The sequence below is a fragment of the Podarcis vaucheri genome, assembly GCF_965113315.1.
Source record: "Podarcis vaucheri genome assembly, chromosome: 5".
NCBI classification, from domain to species: domain Eukaryota; kingdom Metazoa; phylum Chordata; class Lepidosauria; order Squamata; family Lacertidae; genus Podarcis; species Podarcis vaucheri.
The window spans coordinates 51,476,050-51,503,367 of NC_138763.1; the positions used below are offsets into that span (position 1 = coordinate 51,476,050).

The 27,318-nt window shown below is 38.9% G+C and overlaps 1 protein-coding gene and 1 long non-coding RNA gene across 43 annotated transcripts in view; one reads left to right on the forward strand and one right to left on the reverse strand.

Annotated features, from left to right (window-relative positions):
* LOC309532447 overlaps positions 1-2,165 on the reverse strand; it is a 2,176-nt gene extending 11 nt beyond the window's left edge. The window contains exons 1-3 of the long non-coding RNA XR_014219858.1: positions 2,070-2,165; positions 1,619-1,966; positions 1-794 (exon numbers count right to left, since the gene is read on the reverse strand). The exon at positions 1-794 is cut by the window's left edge and continues 11 nt beyond it. This is a non-coding gene — a long non-coding RNA (uncharacterized lncRNA). The remainder of the gene's footprint in view (positions 795-1,618; positions 1,967-2,069) is intronic.
* TCF7L2 (transcription factor 7 like 2) overlaps positions 1-27,318 on the forward strand; it is a 207,761-nt gene that overhangs the window by 161,334 nt on the left and 19,109 nt on the right. For 28 of the 42 annotated variants that reach the window (XM_082222651.1, XM_082222647.1, XM_082222648.1 and 25 more), the window contains 6 exons: positions 4,948-5,016; positions 12,418-12,550; positions 15,964-16,066; positions 18,762-18,848; positions 24,622-24,762; positions 26,491-26,650. In XM_082222651.1, coding sequence (XP_082078777.1) covers positions 4,948-5,016; positions 12,418-12,550; positions 15,964-16,066; positions 18,762-18,848; positions 24,622-24,762; positions 26,491-26,650 — 693 coding nt within the window. Of the gene's footprint in view, positions 1-2,048; positions 2,187-4,947; positions 5,017-12,417; positions 12,551-15,963; positions 16,067-18,761; positions 18,849-24,621; positions 24,763-26,490; positions 26,651-27,318 lie in introns of those variants that run through there. The other 14 variants (XM_082222663.1, XM_082222664.1, XM_082222635.1 and 11 more) reach the window with 5 other exon arrangements.

Sequence of the window (27,318 nt, forward strand, 5' to 3'; positions counted from 1 at the left end):
GCTAACTTTCAGATATTTTGTTTCTTAATTAGTTGGGTTTCTGTTCTTAGACTGTGCTTACTTCTCTGACACTTCAACACCCCCCGCCCCCGCAAACCCAAATATTTTTGGAAATTTTAATTGCAGGACGTTAACTAGATGACTGCTCTCTGCAATGCTTTCAGATCAGTTCTGCTGAGAAACTATTTTTTGAAGAAACTTGGTAGGTGCATGCATTGCTTATAGGAAAGAAGTAAAGAAAAAAATACTAGGCATTATACTGTTGTGCTTCCTCACCCCCCCCCCCGATGTTGCTTCCCTCTGCCTCCTGTTTTTGGGATATCCAAGAAAAGGAAAGCCTCAGTTTAAAAGCTGCCCATCCTATTTGCTGCACTTTATAAGTTATTGTTGCTAAATGATTGGGAACTGTCCATCACCAGCCAGAGAACTTGCAGTTTACTTAAGAAATTGCACGTGGGACAAAAGCAGCCGCTGGAGTGTGGTGGCCGCTGTGAATAGAGGGAGGGAAGGCAATTAGTTGCCGTGTTGTTGGAGCTTTTTACTTGTCAAACTGGAGCCTCATTGCTTTTGTTATTGCCATGTAAAGGGAAATTGCAGGGTTTTGTTTTGGTATTAAGGGCCTTAACGGTTGCTGGCTGACACTTTACGTGCAAAGGCCAGATAAGTGCGGAAAAGGATGGTGGTAAGAAAAGCAAACAGAAGAACTTTCTGTCTCCGTTGATTACATTCTGGCGAGTGTCTCCAGATTCTTAAGGTTTTGTCTCCACTTCTGAATTGCAGATCAGTCTGTACACCTGTAAAGTAATAATAGCAACGATAGTAATTAATACAGCAGGACAACATTGCAGTGACTTCTGTAGTGATTAGCGCAGCATAAGTTTTGAAACTGTCTTAAAAATCATTGCGTAGGTTATATTACTATATATAAAGGTATAAAGGTTTATGAGAGGTCTTCTTCACATCTCTTCCAGTTGAGTATAAATTCTTTGTGGGTTTTGGACAATTCAGAAACTTTTTTGCTCTGATAAAATTAACATACACACTGAACTACTAATGATACTGAAGCACAGATAGTTTTACCTATCCATCGTGCTTAACCATATTACTGGCGCTTTCTTGTCAGGTATTTTGAGAGGTAGCCACTATAGGTTTGATCGCATTCCCCCATAAAAACCAGAGCTGCCTTTGCGATTTTTGTTTCTTAAGTCAATACCTATCACAAAGGATGGATAACTTATGAATGTAGATGAAAAAAGACACAATTTTTCAGTTCGTGGATGAATCTGGTCTCTGTTTTAAGCTCGTGCTTACAGAAACCAAAATAAGCTTGCTGTAGCAAAATACCTTAGACAGTGAGACTGTAGAAAACTTGATGAGCATTTCTTATACTGTTTTCATGTGAACCAACCTGTTTAAACCAAGAACCAAAAAAATTAATATTGGTAAAAGTTGGGGGCGAAGGAGAGTGATTACTAATGTGTCAAAATGATAACAAAATCAACTGCTTCCTGCAGGTCTCTCCTGAAGAAATTTGTTTGGTGGGATCTGACAGTGACTGCTTGTTACACTTAGGTGCTCCTGTTCCCTCATGGCTATCCATTGTTGCGCATAGCATTACCTGTAACTATCTGAATTGTAGTAGCGTTGTCATTTATTTCCAAGGTAACTGCTTCTTTAGCTATCCTTAGCAAGCAAACGGAGGGGCGGTTGGGGGTGTGTGTGTTTGACAGTAAGAGAATTTGTGTATTAGAAAACCGAAGTGATTATTTCAAGTTTCAAAATCCGCAACAGAGACAATCTTAGAAAATAAGACACCTTCTCTCACAGCCGACATCCGATGTCACGATGGATGCGGAGCATTCAGGGAACGCCAGGCCTCAAATCTGGAAACATCTTGATCTTTTAGGACTGTACTTTAAGTGAAAAAACGCAGGCGGGGGATGGGAGGGAGACAGAAAGTGAAAAGCTGCAAGGGAAATAATACAAAGCTAGTACAATTGGCATCTAGACAGTGAAGGGGGGAAAAAGTTTATGAGATTAAGAGTGGGAAAGACAAAGCCGTTATGTACCCGAGGGATGCAATTTTAGTGGGAATGGAAGATTTGAGTGGTAAAGGAGGAGCACTTGCCTCTGGGTTCTCTCTGTTTCAGCAGTTTGGCTGTTGGCATCTCAATTTGAATTGCTGGGTGAGTAGCATTTGTGTTTAAGTGTGTGTGTGTGTGTGTGTGTGTGTGTGTGTGAGAGAGAGAGAGAGAGAGAGAGAGAGAGAGAGAGAGAGCATCTTGACCATTGAACTAGTTGTGTGACTTGTTTTTATTCGTGTCTGTGGAAGCATTTTTTAAAAGGAAGATAGAACAGTCAATTCAAGCTGTGACCTTTGTTCAATACTTAAAAAAAAATACAGTGCGAGTCAGTTTAGGGGAGGGGGTAGAATGACTTGTCAGTGACAGTTCTTAACATACTGTAATAGTTACAAAACAACACAAAGCATGCATGTCCTTTTCATCACATGCAAAGGCATGGAACAATTAAAAAATAATTGTTGGAGTGGATTTTTCTTTTGCCTTTTCTTCTTCTTGGAGAGCAGTTCTCTTTTTCGTTGCGGAGTGTTGTCATAGGGAAAAGGCCATTTCATAATATACAGCTGGTTGTATTTATTGAGCTAAAGCTGTTGAGTGGAGCTTGCCAACAAAAGCAAGTGTGTATGCGTGCATGTATTTTTTTGTATATGTACTGTGATAGGTGTATGTAGCATAACAAAACATTCCCTTTTTATTTATTTGTTATGTTTGCTTCAGAATTTTATTTGATTGTGCAGGTATTTCATCTCTTAGTTATTCTCTGCTTTGGAAGCCAAGCCTTATTTCTGCTTGACAGTCATAAGTATTTACATTAGTAAAGTAAGTTCTGCTGATTTTAAGTGCCTGATTTCCACAGTGGAGTTTTTTTTTTTAAAAAAAATATCATAATGTAGTATTTAAATTTTCTACAGTCTTAACCTTACATATTATTTGTTTAAATGTCCCACCCACCTTCACCCGAGGTGTTAATTTGAGTAGATTTGTTAAACATGTGCTCTTTTGAATGGTTCTGGGTTCCATGTGGAAATAAATTGGATTCAGTGAGGACAATGTTCATTTACTCTTATTAGGAACATAGAAGAGACAACAGGTTGTTATAGTAATTATTTGCATTGCAAAAATATCCAAAAGATGTTAGTTGAAAAGATACATATACTTCAGTGCTTGTGACAAGAAAAATGCATTCGGGGGGTTTTCAGGACGCATCTAAGGGGTTGCAGAACATACCTTGCTTGCTATGCTGCAATAACCAAGCTCTGTCTCATTGAGGTTTAGGCCTCATTATGGATAGCCTTCCCTATCTAATGTCTTCAAAAAATGGTTGAAATGCTATTATATATCATTTTTATCTTTCTGTTTTCAGTGATCCTGTCATGTGTGTGTGTGTTTAAATATTTTGTGAACTAAAAGATTCTCAAAGACGAAAGTTCGGCTTAACGTCTCTCTATGTCTTTATAGTTGTGGATATTAAACTGTTACATAACGCACATAAGTTAATAAAAATGATATTTTATAGACTATGTAATAATGAAATGCATATTTATATAGGATTTTGGAGAATTTATAATATTGAATTTTATTTTTTTAATGCTGTTTTACTGTTGCGATAAAAACTACATACATATGAATTGCAGTTAATATAGTTTTCTCTCATTTCACTCTATCCAAACCATCTCTTCATCCTCAAATACATGTAGACTTTGGTTCTGAATAGCTTTTCTATTGTATATAAATATCATGTTTTCCCTTGCCTGGGCCGAGTTTGTGTGTGTGTGGTTTTGTTTTGTCTGCACATAATAGAGACCTGCATAAACAAGTGCATGAATTGGCACAGCCCCCCCCCCCCCCGTGTTCTGGAAATCAAAAACTAAAGCATTTAGATAATTTTTACATTGATAGTGATTCATATGAAAGAGGAAGCCAATCTTTCCTCTAAATACATTTGGAACAAAACAGCACGACCTCATTCTATCTTTACATTATTCCTGAATTCCAAAGCACAGTTATATGCTTTTTTTTTGTGGTTGTGTATTGCTACTTGTTTTGTGATTGGTTTCATTTGTTTCTCTGTTTTAGAAGAGGTTGATGCATGTACTTCCGAGCATCACTTTGGAGAAAAATCATGTCACTGGGCTCTTGATCTTTATCTGTATTATATCTCAGTGTATAACAACCTAAAACAAATTATGTAGATGAGTTTAAATATAAAGTAGAATGAAATTAGTGATTGTTTCAAAGTTTCCATGAAGAATTTGGTAGGTGGGGAGGGGGCAGATTGTGATGGCTGTCCGTTTTTCCATCACAACTTCTTGTATTAGGCATACACCTGTGGGTTTCAATCTTTAATCCTTTTATAATGCTGGTAAAACTAACCTGGAATTATGTAGGCCACAATTTTTAAATGGCTAGTTATTTAACAGGCTGCTAAATTGTTTCAAGTAATAAAAAACTAAGCATTGTTGTCACTTCATAAAGAAATTAGCATGAATTAGGAGAAAACTATGTTTAATGTATTAACTTGTAGGGTTTTTTTTGCAGAACTTTTAAAAGCTAACACTGACTGACATGATATTGATTGTTCCCAAAATCTTCTATTTAGATCTCACTCCGAAATAAAATAAAATAAAATAAAACCTCCCTGTAAAGGAATATTTCATGTATATTATCACATTTATTACCTGTACATTCTGGGCTATGTCACATGCTATTATGAAACACGGTTGGTTTTCTGTCCATCAAAAGTAGCATTAAAATAACAGCAATCTTTTTTTTTAAAAAAAAATGCATTTGTTTGAATCTTATTGTTTGAGGTACTATGTATAGTTTTCTTTCTCCTAAGCAAGTGGTAAAATCCTAATGATTTCAGTTACAGACCGATCCTAGCCATGTTTACTTGGAAGCAAGTCGCCCTGAGTTTGTTGGAACTTGTTTCCTGGTAGGTATTCTTAGGATTGTATCCTTAATGTGTCTTTGTTATTAAATTACGTGGGTATGTCTTGCAATCTTTCTATAAGAAAGAGTGTATAAAAGTGTCATGTAGAAGTGAGGCAGGGGACATGGGATATGCATGAACATTGCCCCCAGACTTTGTTTAAATTAGCTGTCCCATATTTTAGAGCAAGAAGCCAGCATTGTTTTATTTAAACAATTTACCGAATTATGGGGACTGGAAGGTAGGCCCTTTTTGATAGTAGCAGTCCTCTAACCAGGAAATAGCTGCTAAGAGAAAAATAGAAGGGAAGTAGAAATATGCTGTGCCTACGCCACTCCTTGAAGGTGTGTGTGTGTGTGTGTGTGGTTTGCTTTTTGTCAGACTCAAGCTAGGGGAGCATTGTCCCAGCACATGGTTGTCAGCGCTTCTGTTGTCATTTGTGTGAAGGAAGAAAATGAGCCCTTTTTTTAGTGTAGGGAGCCATGGTTATCAATGGAGGCCTTGTCTTCAGTTACAATAGGGAGCGAGCACAGGGCAAGACCTTAGGTAGAAATGAGCTACACTAAACTTTGAAAGGGTTCAGAGCACTGTATCAACAATAATAGGCTAAGGAGAAGTAGATTTCTGAAGAAAATGCTTAGTCAGGTGTGAAAGCATTCTTTATTTCAATAAAGTGCATGTTGCGTAGATAAACAGAATGGTCTCATTCCGCACAAGAACATGTCCAGCACTTGGAAGGGGGAAAGATGAAGAGATTGTTTGTATTCATTGCCTTTTAAATGTGTCAGAATTCTCTAAAATGTGACATTTTTGTTTTCTTATTCTGTTGTATTTGTTTATTTAGGTAATTTATATACTGCTCCATGTTTCAAAAGGTTTACAATCTTATTTTGTTCCAATTAATAATGCACATTAAAGACACACATTTCTGTTGTAAATATGGCATTGGGAACCAATTATGACTGCAAGGATCAACCAGGTTATAGCAGACAGGTTGGTAAAAATAAAATTTAGAAATAGCGCAAAACTCAGGCGCTCTTCCTGTGAAATTAGTTACTTATGGTGTCTCAAAACAAGAGAGAAATCCATGTTCAGTGTGGCTGATGTTGTATAATAATAATAACAACATCACATGTTGCACATTGCTTTTTTTAGATTTGTAAAGTCCAGAAACTTCTAAAGAAAGCTTTAAAACGTTCATTGGTTAGTGAAGATAAATGAGATTAAATTTATGCATTTCAGTCTGGAGAATAAAAATTAGTGGATCTTTCTAGTCATAAGCGTGTTACCTCATAATAATATTTTACCGACTGCCATAAGTATGGTGCAGAGTTTTAATAAGAGCATCTGGAAAGAGTATAGAATACCAGTTCTTAAATGTAAATGTGTTGTGAATGGCACAATTTGCTGGTGCACAGAGCTGTCCTTGGAAGGGTTTAGTAATCCAAGATGACTGTGCTTTAATGCAATCTCTCAAAGATTAACAGAAAAGGCCTACAAAACTACTTCTCTTTTGCTTTAGTGTATTAGGCTTTTAAAGTTACAAGTCCAGTTTTTATTGTGTAGAAAAATAAAGCACTAAGGGAATATTGATGGGGAGGGGAAGGCAGGTAGAGCTATAGTTCCATTTGTTTTCAATATGTGGTGGTGATTCATAGGTTTAGAGGTGAGTTGCGAGATTCCATTTCTCTTAGAATATGAATCCTAGAGGAAGAATTAGAGCCATAGAAGTCTGGGGCAAAGTGCCTATTCAGTATTAAATTTACCACAATCCAAAATGTGAACAGTGTAGACAGGAGGATGCTAACAGAACATGCTGTGCAAGCTAACAGAAGTTTATGCTTTAAGTATCCTTGGAAGGTGAGCGGTTCTTTCCCAGGGTTGTGACCTTCATGAACTATGGCATGGATCTGATTTGTTCCTATTGAAAGCTTTCTGTACCCTTGAGCATTTGGCATATAAGAAGGTAGTGCATTGGGCTGTATATGTAATAATTGCTGTTGTGTGCAATTACCTTTAATTTTACTAGCAGTATCCCTGCATGTGTAATGCCCTGGTTTTTCTCCACCTAATGCATTGAGGGAAATGTATAGGAATTTACTCACAACACAGCTGTTCTTTCAACTACAGTTCAGCTTACATTTCTAATGGGAAACTCAGCTCTATGGTTTATGTTATCTTTGTTTATACATGTGCTAAACCATCCCTAATTCCTGTTTGGTAACTTCATTGTTGATTCCATGAGTGCAATTTAATTTGCTTTGCTTCAGGCATAGGCAATCAAGGGGGGGAAAACAAACTTTTCCTGTTGTTTGTATTTTGATTTGCCTTTTCAGTCCAGAACATTAATTAGCAAGTTTAAAACAAAAGGAGTGCCTTACTTCCTTATTCTCTCATTTTATATTTACGTTTGCATTTATTCTAAATTTCGTCTACTACGATAACTAACTTAAAAAATAAGAACTGCTGTGATAGCCATTAATGGCATAAAAAAGAGATGCTGTTTCCAAAGAACTTCAATTTTCTCAGAATAGCTATTAGCTTTTATTATAAAATAAGCATGAACAAAGTAAGAGGAAAATATACTCCAGGGGACAATCACATACAGTATCTGGAAGACGGGATGGGCTAAGATGATCTAATAGTGCTTTTTATCTAATTTCTGTGACTTACCTTTTATAGCCATTGGATAGTGCTAGAGACTGCTCTTTTTAGTCAGGCAAACCCCCTGTATACTTCAAAGAGAGAAGCAAATGCAGGATTAATCTTCTTCTCATCACTCACATTGCTAATAGTCTCCCCCTGTGCCTCTACTCCCCCCCAGCAAAAGCTTATTTAATATAATTCCATAATCTTAATTTTAAAGCCAACCTTGTTTGTTACACAACCAGAAGTGCTTCCAGAATTGTTTGTACCTTCCTCTTGCAAATTATTGGATATCTTTAAACCGAGCATAGCTTTCCTCTCCCAATGCTTCCTTCTTCAGTGATTGTCTTCACCTTACTCTTCTACCCGCGACAAAACTAAATTGTGGCCGCCAAACAAAGGGAGAGCTTCATTTCTATAGAAATATGCATATATAGATAGATCGACATAGATTAGTTTTAACCATGTGTGGTCAGCACTATGTATCAGCACACTTACTGGTGGTGTGTTTCTGTGGAAACAGCCCCAGACCCTAGTTTTGAACCGAGTGTTGGTAGGAGAAACTGGAGTGGAAGAGACTGCAGACTCATGACTCCCAGTCTTCTGTTGTGTGACCTGCTGTTTTAAACTGCTGCTTTTAACTGCTGTTGGGTTTGTTTGTTAGTGCATTTTGTTTTTAGGTTGCTTTTTAAATCTTATTTTGTACTGTGTCAGTTTTGTGTAAACTGCCTTCTGTACAAATGTGCAAATTCAACAACCATCACCACCATGCCGTTGTTCTGCTTCACTTCTGCTTTAAAACCAACAGCGTGCCGAACGCTTATTCAGAGATCTGATCACTGGTATCAGACCTGGTGGACAAAGCGGGAAAGGAAGACTTGACAGTACGTGAAGGGCAAATGAGTGTTTGATGTGACAAGGGAGTAACCTACAGAACCTTCAGGAATAAACTCCCCTAATAACCAGGTGAGGCTGTTCCAGGCATTGAACGTGGCATGGCAGGACTCAGAATAGTAGGAGTGAAATAGGAAAACAAAGGCTTCCCTCCTTCACAAAGCAGTTATTACAAGTCTGATGATAACGCAGAAGACCTGCTATGAAGGTGCCTCAGACTCAAATCCTAGCATAAATTTCTTGATGTGGTGACGAAAAGTCAGCATCGCTTATGCTAAACATTTATAGGAACAGTGAGGATTGGAGCTAAGTGCTCACTCGTAAGAACATTAGCTTCTGGGCAACTATTTGAATAAAAGAGATAAAGATTTACCAAATTATTCTCTAAACTCTTTCTTTGGGAATTGTACATTCTCTCCTTATGGCAGGCAGGGACAGGCAGTATTGCAGACTTGACCTCCTGCCACTGGTGTTACTGCCACTTAGAGGGGTGAGGGTGCTCTGGTGGGAGGGTTCCACTGGTGCTCTGTCACCATCCCAAACTCACTGCTGCCACGCCCTGCTCCTGCCCTGGCCTGGTAAGTTCAGTGAAACCAGTACCAGGAAGCCAGGTCCACAGGCTGCCCTCCCCATCAGCTGCTCTTGCATTTTACCATGTCGTATGTAACATTTCATGAACTTTGGAACACCAGAAGCTGGCATCATGATTTTACTTCTGTATCTGAGCAGGTCTAATGCCGAAGCAGGCATGTAGACCATGGATGCTGTTAAGGCAGTGCATGTTATTAATGAAATGCGTCAACCATTCCCAAAGTTTTCATAGGTTTGTCACATCTGGCTTAGTATGTTGTGGTCCAAACTATACACACAAAGTGAAAAGATGTTCCATATCATATATTTTGGCTGGTCATACCAGATTATATGCCATGCTTTCTCATGGAAGCTATGGAGGTGTGATCTGTGAACTGGATTCTGCTGTACAGTACATGGAATCTGAGAATTCTACATAGAATCCATGTGATACATTTGACTGATGGTTCATTGAGGAGTTAAAAAGCTACATGACTGAGTACACTCTGACATACTTACACTGTAAAAACTGCAAGCATGCAATTTGTCTGAAAACAGAGGGAATGGAAGTGTGGAGGCAGTGTGTGTGTGTGTGTGTGTGTGCGCGTGCGTGCGTGCGAGCAAAGCTTGTTGAAGAGATAGAATGAACCCCAAAGGATTTTCTTCTTCTCTGGTGTGACTTTCCTCTAACATTTTGGTGTGTGCATTCTTTTTAATTAGGTCACAGTTTACAGTTTGCAGATATAAAAATGCAAGATGCATTCATGGAAGGATGAAAGATTGCTTGACTGCATCACCCATTTAGAACAATTCCACACAGAACAAGATGGGTGAACCACCACACCTTGTAGTCTGTTAGAAACCCTTCTACACATACCTACCCATTTGCTCCATTCAAATACCACTTTTTAGTCATTCACTTGTGCTTCTGAAATAGCTTGCGAAATAAAAGCCGTAAAATAACGAAATTCTTCTAAAAACGAGTTAGCATAAAACAACAAATAAGAACAATAGGCAGTAAATGCACGGTCCTTGTTGAATTATTCTTCATAAAATAGTGAGTTAGGTTGTGTTTATTCCCATTGTACAGGTGGGAAAATCAGGCCAAGAAAGCATGACTTTCCCATGAATGCATGCAGTGTGTTCCTCTGAATGTTTACTGAGAAGCAAGTCTCCCTGTGATCATTGGAACTCAGTCCCTACTAAGTGTGCCTAGGATTGCAGCCTTCCAGATAGATTCTTTGTTTTCAGTAGTAACTCCTGTAGCATTAAGCAGACCTCACTCACTCCATAGCTGTGCTGAAGTTTTAACTTAATTTTAACCAGTTCAAAGCTTTTGTTAATCTTACTGCAAAAACAAACATGAATGATACAGTATTTTGAAAAGTGCTTTGAAAAGATCAACAAAACACATACGTATACGATAATAGCAAAAACTGACAGGTGCTGGACTGAGGTGGCGCTCGAGAGCACCACTGCACTGTCCCTCAGTCTTTTAATGTAATTCCTTTTACTTGATGTTAATGCAAATTGTTCCTTACTTAAAGTAATAAAAGAAAATGAAGACACATTTGAAAATGAAAGTTGACTCTAATCCATTTGTCATCTAATACTAGCCTCTTTATCTTTGCTGCTACCTAATCTGGTTAAATGTCCCTGTTGTAGGATTTTATTGTAAATCCTCTATAGGGAATAAGTGTCTCTCTCTCTCTCTCTCTCTCTCTCTCTCTCTCTCTCTGTGTGTGTGTGTGTGAGAGAGAGAGAGAGAGAGAGAGAATTGGATTACTCACAGTGAAATGGTTCTTTGCTTTGCTTGTTTCATCTTAATTTTTCCTTGGTGATCTTGTGAAGGTAACTTACAGTATCATACAAACTGTAGCACTTTAAAAAAATATATTGTTGCATTCTGTTTGCGTTATTTTAAAAAATAAATAATAGCTTTACATTGTCTTGGAATCGTAACAGAAAAAAATGTGCCCTCATGTCTTTAAGCATCTGTTTATAACCATGCCATTTTTCTCCCTAAAACTTAGTGTACTTACATTCATTGTTAAGAAGCTGCTTATTAGTGTACTTCGAACTGAACATTGCTGCACAGTTTCATACATAGCTATTCAAAAGTAAGCTCCACTGAATTCAAAGGGTCTTACCCTCAAGAAAATGTGTAGAGGATTGCAGTCTCAATCTCTTTTACTACAGAGCAGTGACCAGTTGTTCGTTTCTATTTAATGGTCTAAGTACTGCAAAATGATTTGTCCTATTCTCTGGTTCATATGGAAAGAGTTTTAAACAAAGCAAAACAGAAGTTGGTCCTTCTGATGAAAGAAGAGGATGTAAATAGTTTCTCCGTAAGGAAATAATAGAACTGCCTGTTCTCAAAAGGCATGAAGGGAAAATTGGGGGTGAAATTTGAATTGCCAGGCCTCCATGTTTCCTTCTTGTAAAGATTTGCCCCCCCCCCTTTTTTTAGACCATACAAGATCCAATGGGAATGGCAACTTATTACAGGGTGTAGCAGATGCACAATTGGCTCTGGCTTGTGCATGCCTGCTAATATAACTTTTGAACTGCCGACACATGGGTCTCACTTTTGGCTAGATCTGTGTGTCCTGGAATGAACTCTGCAGCATGCACACATCTGACTGTGGGTGAGAGCTGTGTCTCAGCAGTTTGAACGTTGCATTATTAGCAGGTACATATTGGTGAAAGTGATCCTTTTAACTCCTATACCCGATAACAATCAATTGCTCCCTTAGGCTTCCTTATTTCAGGATGCTAAAGCCCCTTACAAGACCACAATGCATCCTGCCTTTGTCTAAGCACAGTAAAACAAACAAACACAATATACTACTTTCTGTGCCATAAGGGCAGCCCCCCCCCAATCGGTGGGTGGCCTGTCTGTAGGTCCCGAAAACCATACAGATGGGTTACAAGGTCACCAGGAATGGGTGCTGGGACAATACAGTGCATGGGATTAAAGAAGTTTCATTTTACAGGTCAGGCTTTTGCAAGCCAAAGGGTGGTCCTTAATAACAATGAGCTTATCTTGACCGACATCTTTAGCAAACAGTTTGAGAACCAGATCATTAGGAAAAGCAGGAACTAATAAGCTTGTGTGAAAATGTGGGAGGTGGGGGACTGAGGCTATTTTGATGACTGTGTACAAATGTCTTACACCTAGTTTTAAAGGAGAGTATGTGTGTGTGTGTTTCTAAACTGCTTTCTTAATGTTTGCGCTATGTAGCTTTCTTAACACAGCATTTTCCTCACACTCTCCATTTTCTTTTTTCACAGTCTAACAAAGTCCCAGTTGTGCAGCACCCACACCATGTACATCCTCTCACGCCGCTTATTACGTACAGCAATGAGCACTTCACACCAGGGAATCCTCCTCCACACTTACAAGCCGACGTAGATCCGAAAACAGGTAGGGTGAACAATGTTTGATGAGGAGCTAGGCTTTGCGGGGAGGAAGCTTCCTGAAATATCATAGTTAGATCATTTTGGGGGTGGGGGGGACACGCAAAATATTCACTTAGGAGTAAGTATATTAAAGCTAATTGTCTGCAGATTACCCAGAAATAAATAAAATGAACATATTGACTGTGTAATTGATCTCAGGATGCTGTCTCCAGTCATTTAGGCCCTCAATCGCATTTTAATAACAACAGTGTGTTCAATTTCTAACATCTATGCGTATGATGGAATATGTTGATCAAAATCTAGAAACTGAAATGACACGTTGTCCCCATTGTTAAATTCTAATAGTGCAGCAGTCTGTAATGCTATACAGGCATTCACTGTTCCAAATAACTGATGTTGGAGGTGCTATTTTGACTAAAGGTTTATATCATAAATTACTTTAGATGTATGATAAAGAACATGTCCTAAAAAGAGGATAAATGGAGATTGCCCTGCTTTTTGAATAGTTTATTTGATCTTCTTAATTTCAGAGTCATTTCCTACTACTTTTTATATTATAGTATTTAAAGGTTCTATAATACTTTTTTAGCTCTTTTCCTGGATAAAATCAGTTTTTTACCTTAGCTTTTAACAATTCTGTTTTTTAAAAATGAAATCTAAATCCTTTGTGTAGTTATAAAACCACATTCTTGAGGCCATTCTGTTGACTTCATCAAGTTATATATGTGGCTTGCTGATTTTAGCCAATGAATAAAATGCATAATCGTGTTAAGTGATCTTTTTGGCTGCCAGTGTCACAGGATCAAATGCTCTCTTGTAATTTTTAATCCCACTGCTACATTCTGGTAAATTTTACTCCAGTCCAAATTGATTATTGTGGACACATGGCACTCTCTCAACCCTGCTTAGATTTATTAGTGTTAAAGACTAGATTTTAGTTATTTTGTTAACTAAAAATATATATCTTGTTAGCCTGTTGCCCTAGAGGATGTAATAGTGTCAGTCTTTGTTCTGTAGACTGTATAGAGTCCTCAGAGGGCATTTTTTTCAGTTAGTCCAAATCCTTGCAAGTTAATTAAAAAGTAAATTTGAAACCGTGAATACGTGTTAGAGCTTGTCAAAGAATTGCTGTAGTTGTGATTAACATATTTAGATAATGCATCCAAACTCAGTCTATGAATGAATGAATCAATGTTTCTTTTATTCCCATATGCCACAATTGGGCTTCCTTTGGATTGTGTTTAATGCTAATATTGCATAGATTTAAAAGGATCTTCATCCAGCCATCTCTGTATTGCAAGTGCATGGCAGCATAGTCTGACACCCATTTAAATAATGGGAGTACAGGGAATGGTTTCTAAATGGTTATCGTAAAACATATGATTAACGTCCATAGACTGTTTACTTTTCTTCCGCGAACATTCTTTCAAGTGTGCAAACAGCTCACTGTATGGTTAAAGCCCAGTTAATCTGTTTGGATTTTGTAATGGAGAAAAAGCTGTGTCTGCCCGAAAATGTCACACAGGAAGATTTAATTTAGAGATTAAAAGCTCCCTGAGTGTCTTTTAAAAAAATCGTTTTTTAACAGTGAATACAGTGCCTCTTCATTTTAATGCTTCTGTTCTTAATTCTACATTTGCTATATTTTGAAGAGCTGGGTTCTCTTGAGGTACCCAAACATGTAACTTCTACTCACCTGAGAAGTTTGAACATGCAAGCACTGCAAATTATGATCTATTTATTCCTGGGCAGAACTCTTGGGATAGTTCCAAACAAAGTGTTTCAAGGATCTCATCCTTTACACTCATTTTATCTGAAAAGATAGATGTTTATGCACATATTATCACCAAGAGCCAGGATTTGCTGAAGCTCCCTCTTGAGTTTACACTCAGTGTGAAACTTGAGTTTGTTTATGGCTGGGAGGCATTTGAAACTGGTTCTTCTGCATCCACACCAAAACAATCCAAACCACTCATGATTTGGACAGTTATCACATATAGCTGTATATATTACAACCAGTGCTTTTTTTCCTAAAAAAAATGTTTAGGGGTACTCTCATTTTCCTACTCATATTGAAATACTGCCCCTCAGTGAGGCCAAACCTAGATTCACAAAATGTTTAGGGGTATGTGTCCCCCCCAGAAAAAAGCACTGCTTACAACCATCATTTGGGTGGAGACACAGTGCTCCCGGTGGCTAAAAGGGCTTAAGAATCACTCACTTCCTAGCTTCTCTCTCACAATTCAATTCCCTACTTCCTTTGGCTTTAACCATGGTTAAGGATTAGTGTGCACTGATTCTAACCAGGGCTAATACTAACTAGGGTTGCTTTCATGATAGCTTTAGTTTAGAACATAATCTTTAACTATGCTTATGGCCATCAAGGGAGGATTTGCATGCATAAGTGGAGGGAGCAGACAACCCTATGGACCACCACTGATCACTTAAATGAAATCAGAAGCACTGTGTATGCCCAAACCTTTGCAACTGAGGATGCCTTTTCTACCTAGAATAATGTGGATTAATGTAACCTTTCATACATATTTCTCTTGTATGTACAATACAATATGGTTACTTGTGGTTGGAAAATGTAGTATTCTTTGTTAATCCAAGGATTTGTTTCTAGATTTAGTATCTTAGTCATTAATGAAGTTAAATTTGCCATTCTATTCTCTAAATGTATTTTGGAACAGTGAAAAACTTTACTGTTTTGTACAGAAACAGAATGTGATCCATAGGAAAAGAGTAATTAAAATAGCTAAGGGCTAATAATGTACATTAATTAAATGGATGACTACTTCCCCCAACTCCTCAGATATAAGTTCATTGTTTTGTTTCATTTTCTCAGCACGCCATCCCTGCCCCCAAACTTCCCTTTACCATCAAGGTTTTAATGTTTCATGTGGAAACACTAATCCAAATCAAAATTAGAACAAATGTGGCTTATATAAACTCGTAACAGGAACCTTCTGGAAACAGAAAGGCACTGCAGCCATATAAAATGGTTTATTTTAGAAAGTACCTTTTTGAGTGACCTGAAGGTGTCTGCACAAAAGAGGCGACACACATGATGGTACAAAATGAAAGCAAGGTGGGAGCCTCCATCCTTTTAAGACTTTGGGAGAACAAAGTCCTGCACGGTCTTTGACTGTGGGGAAGAAAACAGATCAAATGTCCTACTTCTCTAGCTGAGTCTCATTTGCTTACTGTACTAAGTAGGATGCTCTGGGGACGATAGGTGAAGGCAGCAGGCCATGTCTTGAGAATAGGAAGTAGAGTTATGAAAGGCAGAAAGTGTGGTACTCATGGTGTAGAAATTTGTATGACTTTCCTGCCTCCTTTTTCTTTTCTTTTTTAATCCCCCTTTTCCCCCTGCCCTGACCCACTTTCATGATGCTTCCTTTTCCTCTTCCCTAGGAATTCCACGGCCTCCGCACCCTCCAGATATATCTCCTTATTATCCACTATCACCGGGCACTGTAGGGCAAATCCCCCATCCGCTAGGATGGTTAGTACCACAGTAAGGAGTTCCATTTTTTTCATTTTATTTTTTATTTTTCATTTTTGTACATATCTGTGGGGGGAGGAGGATAATTGTGCTTATTTGCTTTGCCTGAAATGCATACGTTGAGTTAAGCATGCTTGCCAGCTGCCAGTTTATGGCATGGGCAAATCAATAACTTTTGCTCAATAAAGATTAAATGAACTAAAGTGACGGGTCATTGCGTGTTAAATAAGAACAGAGCATGAGGGCATCATTTCATGTGTCCTGACATCAGAGGGTGACCCATGGATCATAAATGTCAAACATTTCTTCTGAAAGGGTGGGGTGAAAACGTTCTGGATAGTATAATTTGTAGGGTTGCTGTTTCAGAAACATCCCTTGCTGATACCCTATTATTTTATAGTGCACTACTATTGAGCTTTGTGTAATTGCATTACATTTGCATTCCCCTTTAATTCTTGTTTCCAAGGTTTGGGATAATATTTTTTAATGGGCTGGAACATGGCTTAAAAATTGGGAGGGAGCTAAGTGAACCATAGGATCATAGAACTGTGGAGTTGGAAGGGACCATGAGGGTCATCTAGCCCCACCCCCTGCAATGCAGGAATCTTTTGCCCAACATGGGTCTCAATCCTGAGATAAAGAGTCTCAGGCTCTACCGACTGCAGGAGGGAGCTCATGGGGAGAACCTAATTTCAAAATGTGTAATAACAACAAGAGGGAAGAAGAGTTCTAAAGTGTAGGCAGTATTTTTGCAATGTCTAATGAATAGGTGCAGTAATGGTCTTACTAATCTGAAAATTCAAATTAAAAGAGGCAAAATCTTAAAACAATGCTTTAAAAAAATGTGTTGTGGCATGTAATTTGCCTCAAACATTTTGACTACTTGTCTTCTTCAGGGACAAGCAAATCTTGCACAATCCTGTTCCACTGCACTAGTTGAAACAATTGATTGCAACGTGCTCTAAATTAATAGTTGTAATAAGATTGTGTGATTTACATGAGTCTGAATATGACAATTTGTTGAAATGCATTAGATGCAAAAAAAGTACATTGATGATTTTGAGTATTAACTTGAACCAGACTCTCTCTCTCTTTCTCTCTCTTTCATATTTCCCCCCTGATTTGTGGTGTTGTCCCCTCCTTTCCTTCTGTTTGGCTTTATTAATCTAATTTTAGCTTCAAATAGTTTCCTTTATTATGTAACCCATTCTAAGTAGCAGGTTCCCTATGTCCCTGCAACCTTTTGGTTTTGAAATGGGAGAAAGGTAGTTTGCACTGAAAAAATATCAGCCTAGTACTATTGCTATACTACTATACTGTAGTATATACAGCTCAAATATACTTCCAGAATTGGAACCTGTGGCCTTTTATGTGGCCACCTGGAAACAGTGGTTCCTTTTACAGGTGGTACACTATTGTATTCATTTTCCTGGTCCTATGGGCCTATTTCTTATTTTTATAGACAAAATGTGTGATCCCTGGGGGGAAACACTGCAGTTTTAGAAAACACATCCTGATTATGCTTCAGAAAGTTCACACTTCAAAGGAAGAAAATAATAGCAGGAAAATAGAATCACTAGCCTCTTGTTCTCCCTGTCACAGTTATCCAAACAAACACCAGTATACCTTTGGTTTCTATATTGTAGTAGGGCTTTTACAATGTCTTGTCATTTGATGGGCTACCTACATATCTTCTGTATGCAGAAGTAGATTTTACAGAATTCATAATAAATAACTGTTTGGCTATTTCAAAGATATTTTAATGTACAACTATCATCCCCCCCCCTCTTTTCTTCAGAGAGATAACTTTTTTTGTACCCCATGCAACTTTTTGAAGAGCCAAAGAGCATAAACATCAAATTCCTTTAAAAGATAGGACTGTCCACCTGGTATTTTTATTATTTTAACCATTTATGGGCTCTGCTCTGTATTAAGATGGGCTGTGAGGATATTTAGCAGAGTAACCTTTCAAGAAAAACTCACACCCCAAATAACAACTTACCCGTTCAGTGGATACATTTGAAAGACAGATGAAAAGGACCAGCCAACACAGACAAACCTCAATCAGAAAAAGTTGTGTAGCTTTCATGAGGATGCTGTTTTGCATGTTGCTGTATTTTTTAATTATTGTAATGAGGTATGATTGTCTATTGGTTACCCACAATACTTCTTGGGGACTCTCCCCCGGTAACTCTTGTCAACACTTGTTAATCTGACAAAAGGCTACAAATTAAGCTCTGTTAATTTAATGTTTTCTCACCGAGATCTAAATACCGAAAGAGGCCCAAAGCGCAACTGAAGTCCTTTGATTCACTGTACTTTATTTTGGTATAAATTTACATTCATTATTGTTTTCCTTTGGATGTGTAGCCCTCAATTAGTGTGATGGCTCCATTAAAGCAAGCAAGACTTCGCCTTTAATTATTACAACAAAACACCTAGTTTCAGCTTGGGGAGAGGGTCTCTATTGACATAAGCAGAGGTTATAAAATTTAATTAGCCATTCGTATCAGATTTATGGCATTCAAATTGTTCTGTGTTTCTTTCCTTTGATCTGTGCTGTACAATCCCCAAGATTTTTGTTCTGATCAAATGAGAATAAAGCTTACTGTGCAGAGAAAGAGAGAGAGAGAGAAATTTAAAATGCCAAAAATACATACCCCTGGTTTTTTTACTCATTCTTTCCCCCTCCCCCCCATCTTTCTAGGCAAGGTCAACCAGTCTATCCAATCACAACAGGGGGATTCCGACATCCCTACCCAACCGCTCTGACTGTCAATGCTTCCATGTCAAGGTGAGTTCAAAGTACTCAGGTCCAGAAGTAGGGGCATCTGCTACTTCTGTTTATCACTCTCTATAGGGCAGTGAAGCTTTGCTAAAAAAATGCCTTGATTTAGTTATGCAATGATCTTTGTTTTAGTTTGGGGGGGGGGTGGGGAACCCTCACATTGTTCCCAGTGACAAAGCCTTGTCATATAGGTCCGTTCTTGAAGTTCAGTGCTTTTGAACTGCATTTATTTTAATCCTTAACTAACTAGAGGGAGGCATCATTGTAACCCTATGATATTGAGAAGCCTGGAGATTATGCTGTTGCAAGTTTTGCTTTCTCCATGGCTCTCATTTCAAGCAGGGTTTTCTATGAAGAACAGGGTCTGTCTGCTTTTATTATGCAAGCAGACTTAGAAGGAGGGGTGTTGCATTTTCTTCTCATTCCCAAGCTCAAATTATTTTTAGTTGACATAAAAAGACCCACCTGATCCTCTAAAGGGCTTAGAAGTATATATTTTCTCTCTCTCTGCCCCAACCTCCAATTAATTCCAGCTAATTTTCCAAGGGCTGCTAGTTTTATTTACAAACTGCTTGGCAGCACTATGTTTAAGTAATCACTAATTGCTCCTAATGATAGTTTTATTCTCTGTTCATCTGATTTTCAGTCTAGTTAATTAAATCGGTGGAGGTTTAGACTTTCCTGATGGGCTGAAACAGCTAATCCATTTTGATGATGGTACATAATTAAATTAGCATGCATTACATAGCAAGGTTCCACATTTCCCCCTCAACTCCCTCCCCCTCCTGGACCTTTCCAATCCCTGCAGTTAATACGTGAAGGTTAGATTACAGAGGAGGAAGGGTTTGAGGAAGCAAAGGGCATGGAGAAGCTAAAGGAAACTTCATGGCTAGCAGATAACTCTTCTCTTATACAGTTGCAGAACGAGGCAGCAAACCAATTCTGCACACGCAAATATAATTAAAACCCAGATTCCCTAATGCTAACCTTTCTGCTAATATTGCACATTTGTGAAAAAGACTGGCAAGCTGAGAAAGGGCAATAAAAATGAGTCTGAGTTCATCTTAATTATTATTAAGGCTGTTCTATTTATCTGTTTAGTTTTTTGCAAGGGGCAGGAATGAGTGAGAGAGAGAGAGAGAGAGATCAGTTCTATCCCTTAGATATGCCTTTATGAAAGGGATCTAGTTAAAAAGGGTATACAGCAAATTAAATACATTATTGTGGTAATGGGACGACAGAAGTACAAGTCTATTATACTTACAGCAGTTATAGGAATTGTATGCTCCTTGCCCTGTTCTAGCACATCCTTTGATATTCATTCTATTCAGCAGCAGGGCCAGGACTTCTCAGAATTAAGTGATGGGTCATTATACTTTAAACACCATGGAGAAGCCAAGATTGGCAATTAAACAGCACTTGCTGACACTCGCTTGTGCCACTCTGTGACCCCCTTTAGATTGAGATGTTGGAGCTCGGGGCCCTCAGCCTGCTAAATTGGTAGCAGGCACTTCTCCTGACGAGGGCTGGCTCTGAAATCTGCCGGCTTCAAAGGGAGCAAGATCATGTATAAACCATAATATGGGTGCACCGTGGCTCAAAAAAAGGAGGGGGAAAAGGGGGGGAGAGGCAGGAATAGATGAAATGTTACAAGTGCAAGGGGAAAATGAGGGAATAATGACAAATCTAATGCAACTCAAAGCAGAATTGTTGCACGAAAAAATGCATCCCACTGCTTGTGCATAAAATCAAGGCAGGCAGATGACATCCAGTTAACAGAAACATGTCAACAGTGAAGTAAAGTGAGAGTGAGTAAGAGAGAAGCCCCTGAGACAGCCAGGAACAAAAAATTAGTTGTCCTTAACAAGTTACGGCTCATCATTATATTCTGGCTTGGAGCCATAAAAGCAGACAGGGGTATATAATGAGCTGCTTAGAATTTTTTAGGGTGTTTATTGCAATTCATAGAATACTTGTCTGCGGAAAGGAATTTCTCAGTCAAAGAAGGGTGTGTGTCCTTTATATGTGATAGCACGCTATGCAAACAAACACGCAGAAAAAGGGGGGGTAGCGTTTAAAAAATAACCCACATGTGCGTGCACATGGCATGTGTGTGTGCAATGAAACATGTTCTCTATGTTTAACGGACAAAATGCATTAAAATGTACAATGTGTGCTTTTGTTTCACATTTGAAAATGTCAACTTTAAGACCTACTGTGTGATGAATAGTGTGATTAAGCATTTTTGCTGACCTGCAGTTTCTTACATTCCTAAATATGCTCTGTGTAATTGAACACGCACCACATTCATATGTTTATGCTTGTCCTCTTTTGACATGCATGAGTGCAGGACGTGTGCCTTTTATAATCATGCCCCGTTGTATTGAATAGGTGGTTTGATTTAATATTTAATTATATTTATTTAATAATAATAATATAAAAAGATGATAGATTCCCCCCCCCCAGACCCAGAATTAAACGCTAAAGTAGATTACTATCTTCTCTCTCACCCTCACCTGCCTCTCCCTCTCTCTCTCTCTCTCTCTCTCTCTCTCACACACACACACACACACATCACAGCTCTCTGTCAAGTTCTGAAATTGAGCATCCACTCATAATTTACACCTCTCTACTGTTGACCATATAACTTTGCCCACTTCTTTTATGCCCTGCTACACCCCAAAGGCGTTGCAAACTTATATGGCTTGCACTGCAGGCGTTTGGACTAGATGACCCTTGTGGTCTCTTTCGATTCTGTAATTCTGTGACCATGTATTTTACAGCTGAACATAAAGTTTGAGTCTGGCTAAGTACCTTTGTAGTTATAATCAGAAATCCCATGCAGTTGTGTGTTTTTTAAAAAAAAAATACAAAAAAATTGAGGGTAGTATCCTATTATGTTTATTCAGAGTACACCCATTGAAATTAATAAGCATGATCAAGTTTGGTCATTGATCTTAATAGGTCTACTCTGAGTGAAACTTAGCTGACTACCACTCTGAGCTTTTGTATGGTGGAATCTGTTTTCTCACATGCCAGAAGTAGTATCTTCTTTACTGCTTGATGTTTCTTTTTTAAGTTCCCTGCTCTTTCTTTGGGATACTCCTCAATTTTATTTACCTTCCCTCCCAACCTCCAGAAATTAAATGTTAGTTAAAGTAGAATAATAATGAGATTTCCATCCTGGTGTTCCATAGGTTGTTTATTGTGTTATTTTGTAACAAGGTTTACGATTGTATGCAGTAGCTTTGCCACAACCTTTTCCATGGTAAAATGAAGAGTATTACATACCTTAAAAATCTGCATTGGAGGAAAAATGTGGTTCTCATATCTCTGTGATGCAGGAAGTTTCCCATTCTTTTCCCATGGGAAGAAACTCCTTCACACAAATTCTTCTCCATATGAAATTATGATAGACTGTTGATGCTTCACTACATCAAAAAACCATGTACAAACTGGTGCTGAAAATGACATTTTGACAAGTCAACACAGCCCCTTTTGTAGTGTAGTACACCTGGTTTCTCACCTTGTCTTCTCTTCTTCTATCACAAAACCAAACCAAAGTTAATACAATATCTACTTTCCTTGTCCCTGCCACAATTCTTAGTTCCGCCTCCATAGTAATTTTCAATAATGATTTGCAAACTTATCTTGGAAATGAAAACACCTCTCTGCTCCTGTTTATAAGCACTTCTGGCTGTTAAATAGAACTTCCCTTCCCTGTCCTTTCTCTGCATGGCCCCTAAATCTGCTCTGGAGGCTTGGGAGAGGGGAACCCAGAACATATTTAGGGGATGTGTGGGAAGGTTACATTGTTCTAGCAGAAACCCAAGCTTTCCCACCTAAGAAATTCTTTTGGGGAACGGAGGAACAGAATGGACATTGACCATTCCCATCTTCTCTGTGCCCCCTATATTATATCACTCTGCTTTACCCTTCTCATACAAGGAAAACAATCAGCTAAGGGCTAGAAAACCAGTTGTATGCATATCCCAATTTGGGTGAAAACAGTTTCCGTAATTAGAATGCGATAACAGCCTACCAATTTGAAGGCTAGGGTTGGTAATATTGAGGAGTGGCAAGTCTCTTTTCTTTCCCATTCTCATTGCTTCACCCCCTTCTAACCCCTTCCCTTCTCATTTGATGCTACACCTGTCCCAAGGGCCAAATCCAACATGAATAAGGGAAGGAAGTGAGTTGGTGATGAGTATATCCATGCCAGGAATTAAAGGCTTTGATGTGTTTAAGGCATCCATGCCCTGGGGTCATCAGGAGAGGCAAAGTGACACTACACTCTGTAGCCAGTGGAAGTCAGTGGGAGCCATGTCTAGGGCAGGAGCAGGTATTATACCTCCACCTGATACCCAGATACTCCACACACTGGTCACGAGCCTGCAACTTTCATACCTAGTCCTATTTAACTAAGTGGAGGCCAATATGACACAACCCTACCAATATCTGCAAAGCTTTATTCCCTCCCAGGAACAGCTTGCGAGGTGGGATGGAGCCACTACACTAGCTTTCTGGCTGGTGGTTGAGAGTGTTGTTCCTGGGAGCAGCAGGATTGAGGTGGTGGGGAGGTTGGTGAGGGGCAACCAACCAGGATCTTCAGATTAGCTCTGCTGCTGCATTTGCATCAAGCAGATGTCTCCAGTGCCTTGCTCCTGCCCCTTCCAGTAAGCAATAGCGACCCACCTGTTGGGAAGCTGGCACAGGTGATCTGCTTGGCCTCACCTACTGAGCTGCTTCTGGCACTAACATATGCCATTGTTGTTGTCTGTAGCTTGGTTATGATAGATTAGAATATGGCAAAGAATGACAAAAAGATGAGAGGGACCTGTGCAATTTTGCATGTGGGTTGAGGTGAAGGACTCTACTTCTTCTCCCATCTCTCTTTGGTTCAGCACACACATACACACCCCTTCTAGAGTAGCGTTTTAGGATTGAAGGGAAATAGCCTAGTCAACTTTAATGTTGCTTCTACTTACTCTGAGTACACTTGAACACCATTCATTAATCAATGTATTGTTTTGCCACTAGAGAGCATATTTATTGATTCTTGTTTAGTGAAAGATGGCTATAGGATCATAGGTACAACACCAGTACATGATTCAATATTTATTTGACTGTACATTTGGATCTTACCACTCACATCTCCCATTTTCCTTTCAAATGTTTCCTGTTTTCCCTCTTTAAGAAGTCCCTGCTTTTAAATCTCAAGTCAATTTTAAATTTGATTTCCTGTGCCATGGAGATATAAGACAATGATTAAAAAACAACAAAACCCCCAATTTTCTTACGCTCCATTTTAAGAAACTATAGCTAATAAGGTGAAGAATTGCATGTAAATCGAGGTTCCACAAACACTTGCTATTTATAACAATGAAATAAAGAGCCATTTTGTAATCCTCAGCCTGATTTGAGGTTCATATTAAAAGTTCAAATTCCCAGAGGCTGTTTCCCCATAATTTTATATGAGTAGGACCTGCACTTTACAATCAAGAAGGAGTGGTCAAATTTCTTTTTTTTTTTAACCATGAACTGAACTGAACTGAACTATTATTGTTGTTGTTGTTATTGTTACTATTATTATTATTTTAAAAGTTGTTATTTCTGTTCATGATAGTAGAAGAATTATTATGTTTAAAGTATCATTTATTGTTGCTGCCAGTTTTCATATATGCTTGTCTAGAGTTTGTTTGCTTTTTATATGCCTTTTATTATATGCGTGTACACACCCCTCCCCATTCATTCATTTTTATTCTGACGATTTACACAGCTTTCTCTCCTCTAGGTTCCCTCCACACATGGTCCCTCCACATCATAGTTTACATACGACTGGGATCCCTCATCCGGCCATAGTCACCCCAACAGTCAAACAGGAATCTTCCCAGAATGATGTCGGCTCACTCCACAGCTCGTAAGTATTTTTTTTATATTCAAATCTACAAACTTTTATTTAATGTTGCTTATTGTGGAAGGTGTGGAATATTGGAAGCTGCCTTATGACAAACAAAGTAAAGACCATTGGACCATGCAAGCTCAATATTCCACATATTGGCAATAGTTTTCCAGGGTTTCAGACAGGGAAGTATTGTGGATCAAGTGTACTACCTTCTACAAGCAAAGCATACACCTCTATCACTAAACAACAGCCCTTTTCCTACGGGATGGGCGTGCTGGGATTTACAAGTACCTAGACTGTGATTACAATCTCTTAACTTTCATTAGCCTTTGAGTTGTTCAGGGTGAATTGAGCCTGCCCACCCCAGACCTGAGAAAATCCCAAGTCCCCTTTCCTTCATTTGGAGAGTGCCTGTATAGATATATATGAAGTCTATGGTTTTTGAACAAGTCAAGATAGTGAACAAATGTGTGTATTTGAAGCACTCGGGAATTCCTTATCTTTTTATTTATGGGTTGCTAATAGCAAAGTATTTATGGGGTGCGGGTGGCGCAGTGGGTTAAACCATTGAGCCTCTTGGGCTTGCCTATTGAAAGCTCGGCAGTTCGAATCCCCATGGCGGGGTGAACTCCCGTTGTTCGGTCCCAACTCCTGCCAACCTAGCAGTTTGAAAGCATGCCAGTGCAAGTAGATAAATGGGTACCGTTCCAGCAGGAAGATAAACGGCATTTCCGCACGCTGCTCTGGTTCTGCCAGAAGCAGCTTAGTCATGCTGGCCACATGACCCAGAAAAACTGTCTGCGGAAGCGGACAAACGCCGGCTCCCTTGGCCTTTAAAGCGAGATGAGCACTGCAACCCCAGAGTCGTTTGCGACTGGACTTAATTGTCAGGGTCCCTTTACCTTTACCTAATAGCAAAGTATGCAGCTTCTGAAAAAACTTTTGCCAGGCAAGAAAATTAAGACCTGGGGTTTGAAGGCTGTCTACTGCCTTGGGGAGAGTGGTTATAACCCAGCAGAGTAACACCTACTTTATGCCCCAGGTCCACTCTCTGGCGTCTCCAGTAGCTGATTAGATTGGAGAAGACTTGTCTGCTGGAGACTTTGGAAAGCTGCTGCCAAAACTGGGCTAGTTAAACCAATGGTCAGGTTCACTATAAGTCAGCTTCTTCACATGTTCACTGTGTAAATTATTAGATGCCTGTGTTACTTGACGATCCACAGGCGAAGTTACAGGTGGGGAAGAGAAGAAAATTGTTGGAAGTGTTTATAAATATCCTGGGCAGCGGGGAGGATCCATTTACTGTGAGGGAAGTAAAATGGCTCCTTGCTACCTCTGCATCTTATGATAGTCCACCTCAAAGCTCATATTTGCTCCAGAGTCAGGTACTCGAAACTGATGGCTATGTATGTTTTGGAGCACAGAACCCTATGTTTGCCCATGTAGATATGGCAAAAGGTTAAAAATCTGAGTGATGTGAAAAAAATACATGGAGTAGTGTACTGTAATCTCATGAAGCGATATTATCTATTGAAGTTTTAATAATGGATGTGCAGCAAGGGCAGCTCTCTCTCATACATGGCTGCTGGTATGATGCTTTACAGCTAGTTTCAGGTTTTTTGAGTTTTTCTTTGCTCCCCTCAATGTGGTTTTAATGATGGAGGCAAAGATTGGGATAAGTGCATAGAAGTATTGTGACAATGTTGTACAAGCTCCTTCTGTCTGTTCTTGTCAACCATCCAGAAAACATCAGGACTCCAAAAAAGAAGAGGAGAAAAAGAAGCCACACATAAAGAAACCTCTTAATGCATTTATGTTGTATATGAAGGAAATGAGAGCAAAAGTTGTAGCAGAATGCACATTGAAAGAGAGTGCAGCCATCAATCAAATCCTTGGTCGAAGGGTAGGTAACTAGTCAGGATATGTATATGCAAGTTTGCATGTGGGATAGAGAGTGTGATACTTGTCTGAAATGAAAGGGCACAATCCACAATGCTATTTTAAGTGTGATTGTGGCATTTGGCTGCCCGGTGGAACTTCCGAGCTTTCTGGTTGAATACTTGTTCTTTGAAACTTCCTTGCATTCTAGTTACACAGACAAGGAAATAAAGTTACATTTTCACCAAATGCATGTGCACCTGCACAGCATAATCATATGCTACTTACTTTTATCCAGCAGATGCATTTCTTTTGACCCCGCTTTGATGTAGACCTTTCCTTTTCAACTCCATTCACCTCTCCATCAGTGCTTGGGCATCACCATACCTTGGTTGCTCTGCCCCTTAATTCTGAGACATGTCTTAGGAACCCCAGCATTCTTACTTCTCTCTGTAAGCGATCTCTAAACACACCACTGTAGCCTATTAGTGAAGAACTCTGTACTCAGAAGGCTGTAGAAGCTTTTACTTGAAGCTTGATTCTCCATTCTCTGGATGTAGGAACCTTAAGTCTGGATGTTGTATGAACTGTAGGCCTCTGTTCACGAGTCCCATGTGAAGCTATAGTAATTTATGTAACTGGTAGCAGAAAAATAATAGTTAAAATAAACTTCTTACATATGGAAGGTGGAGT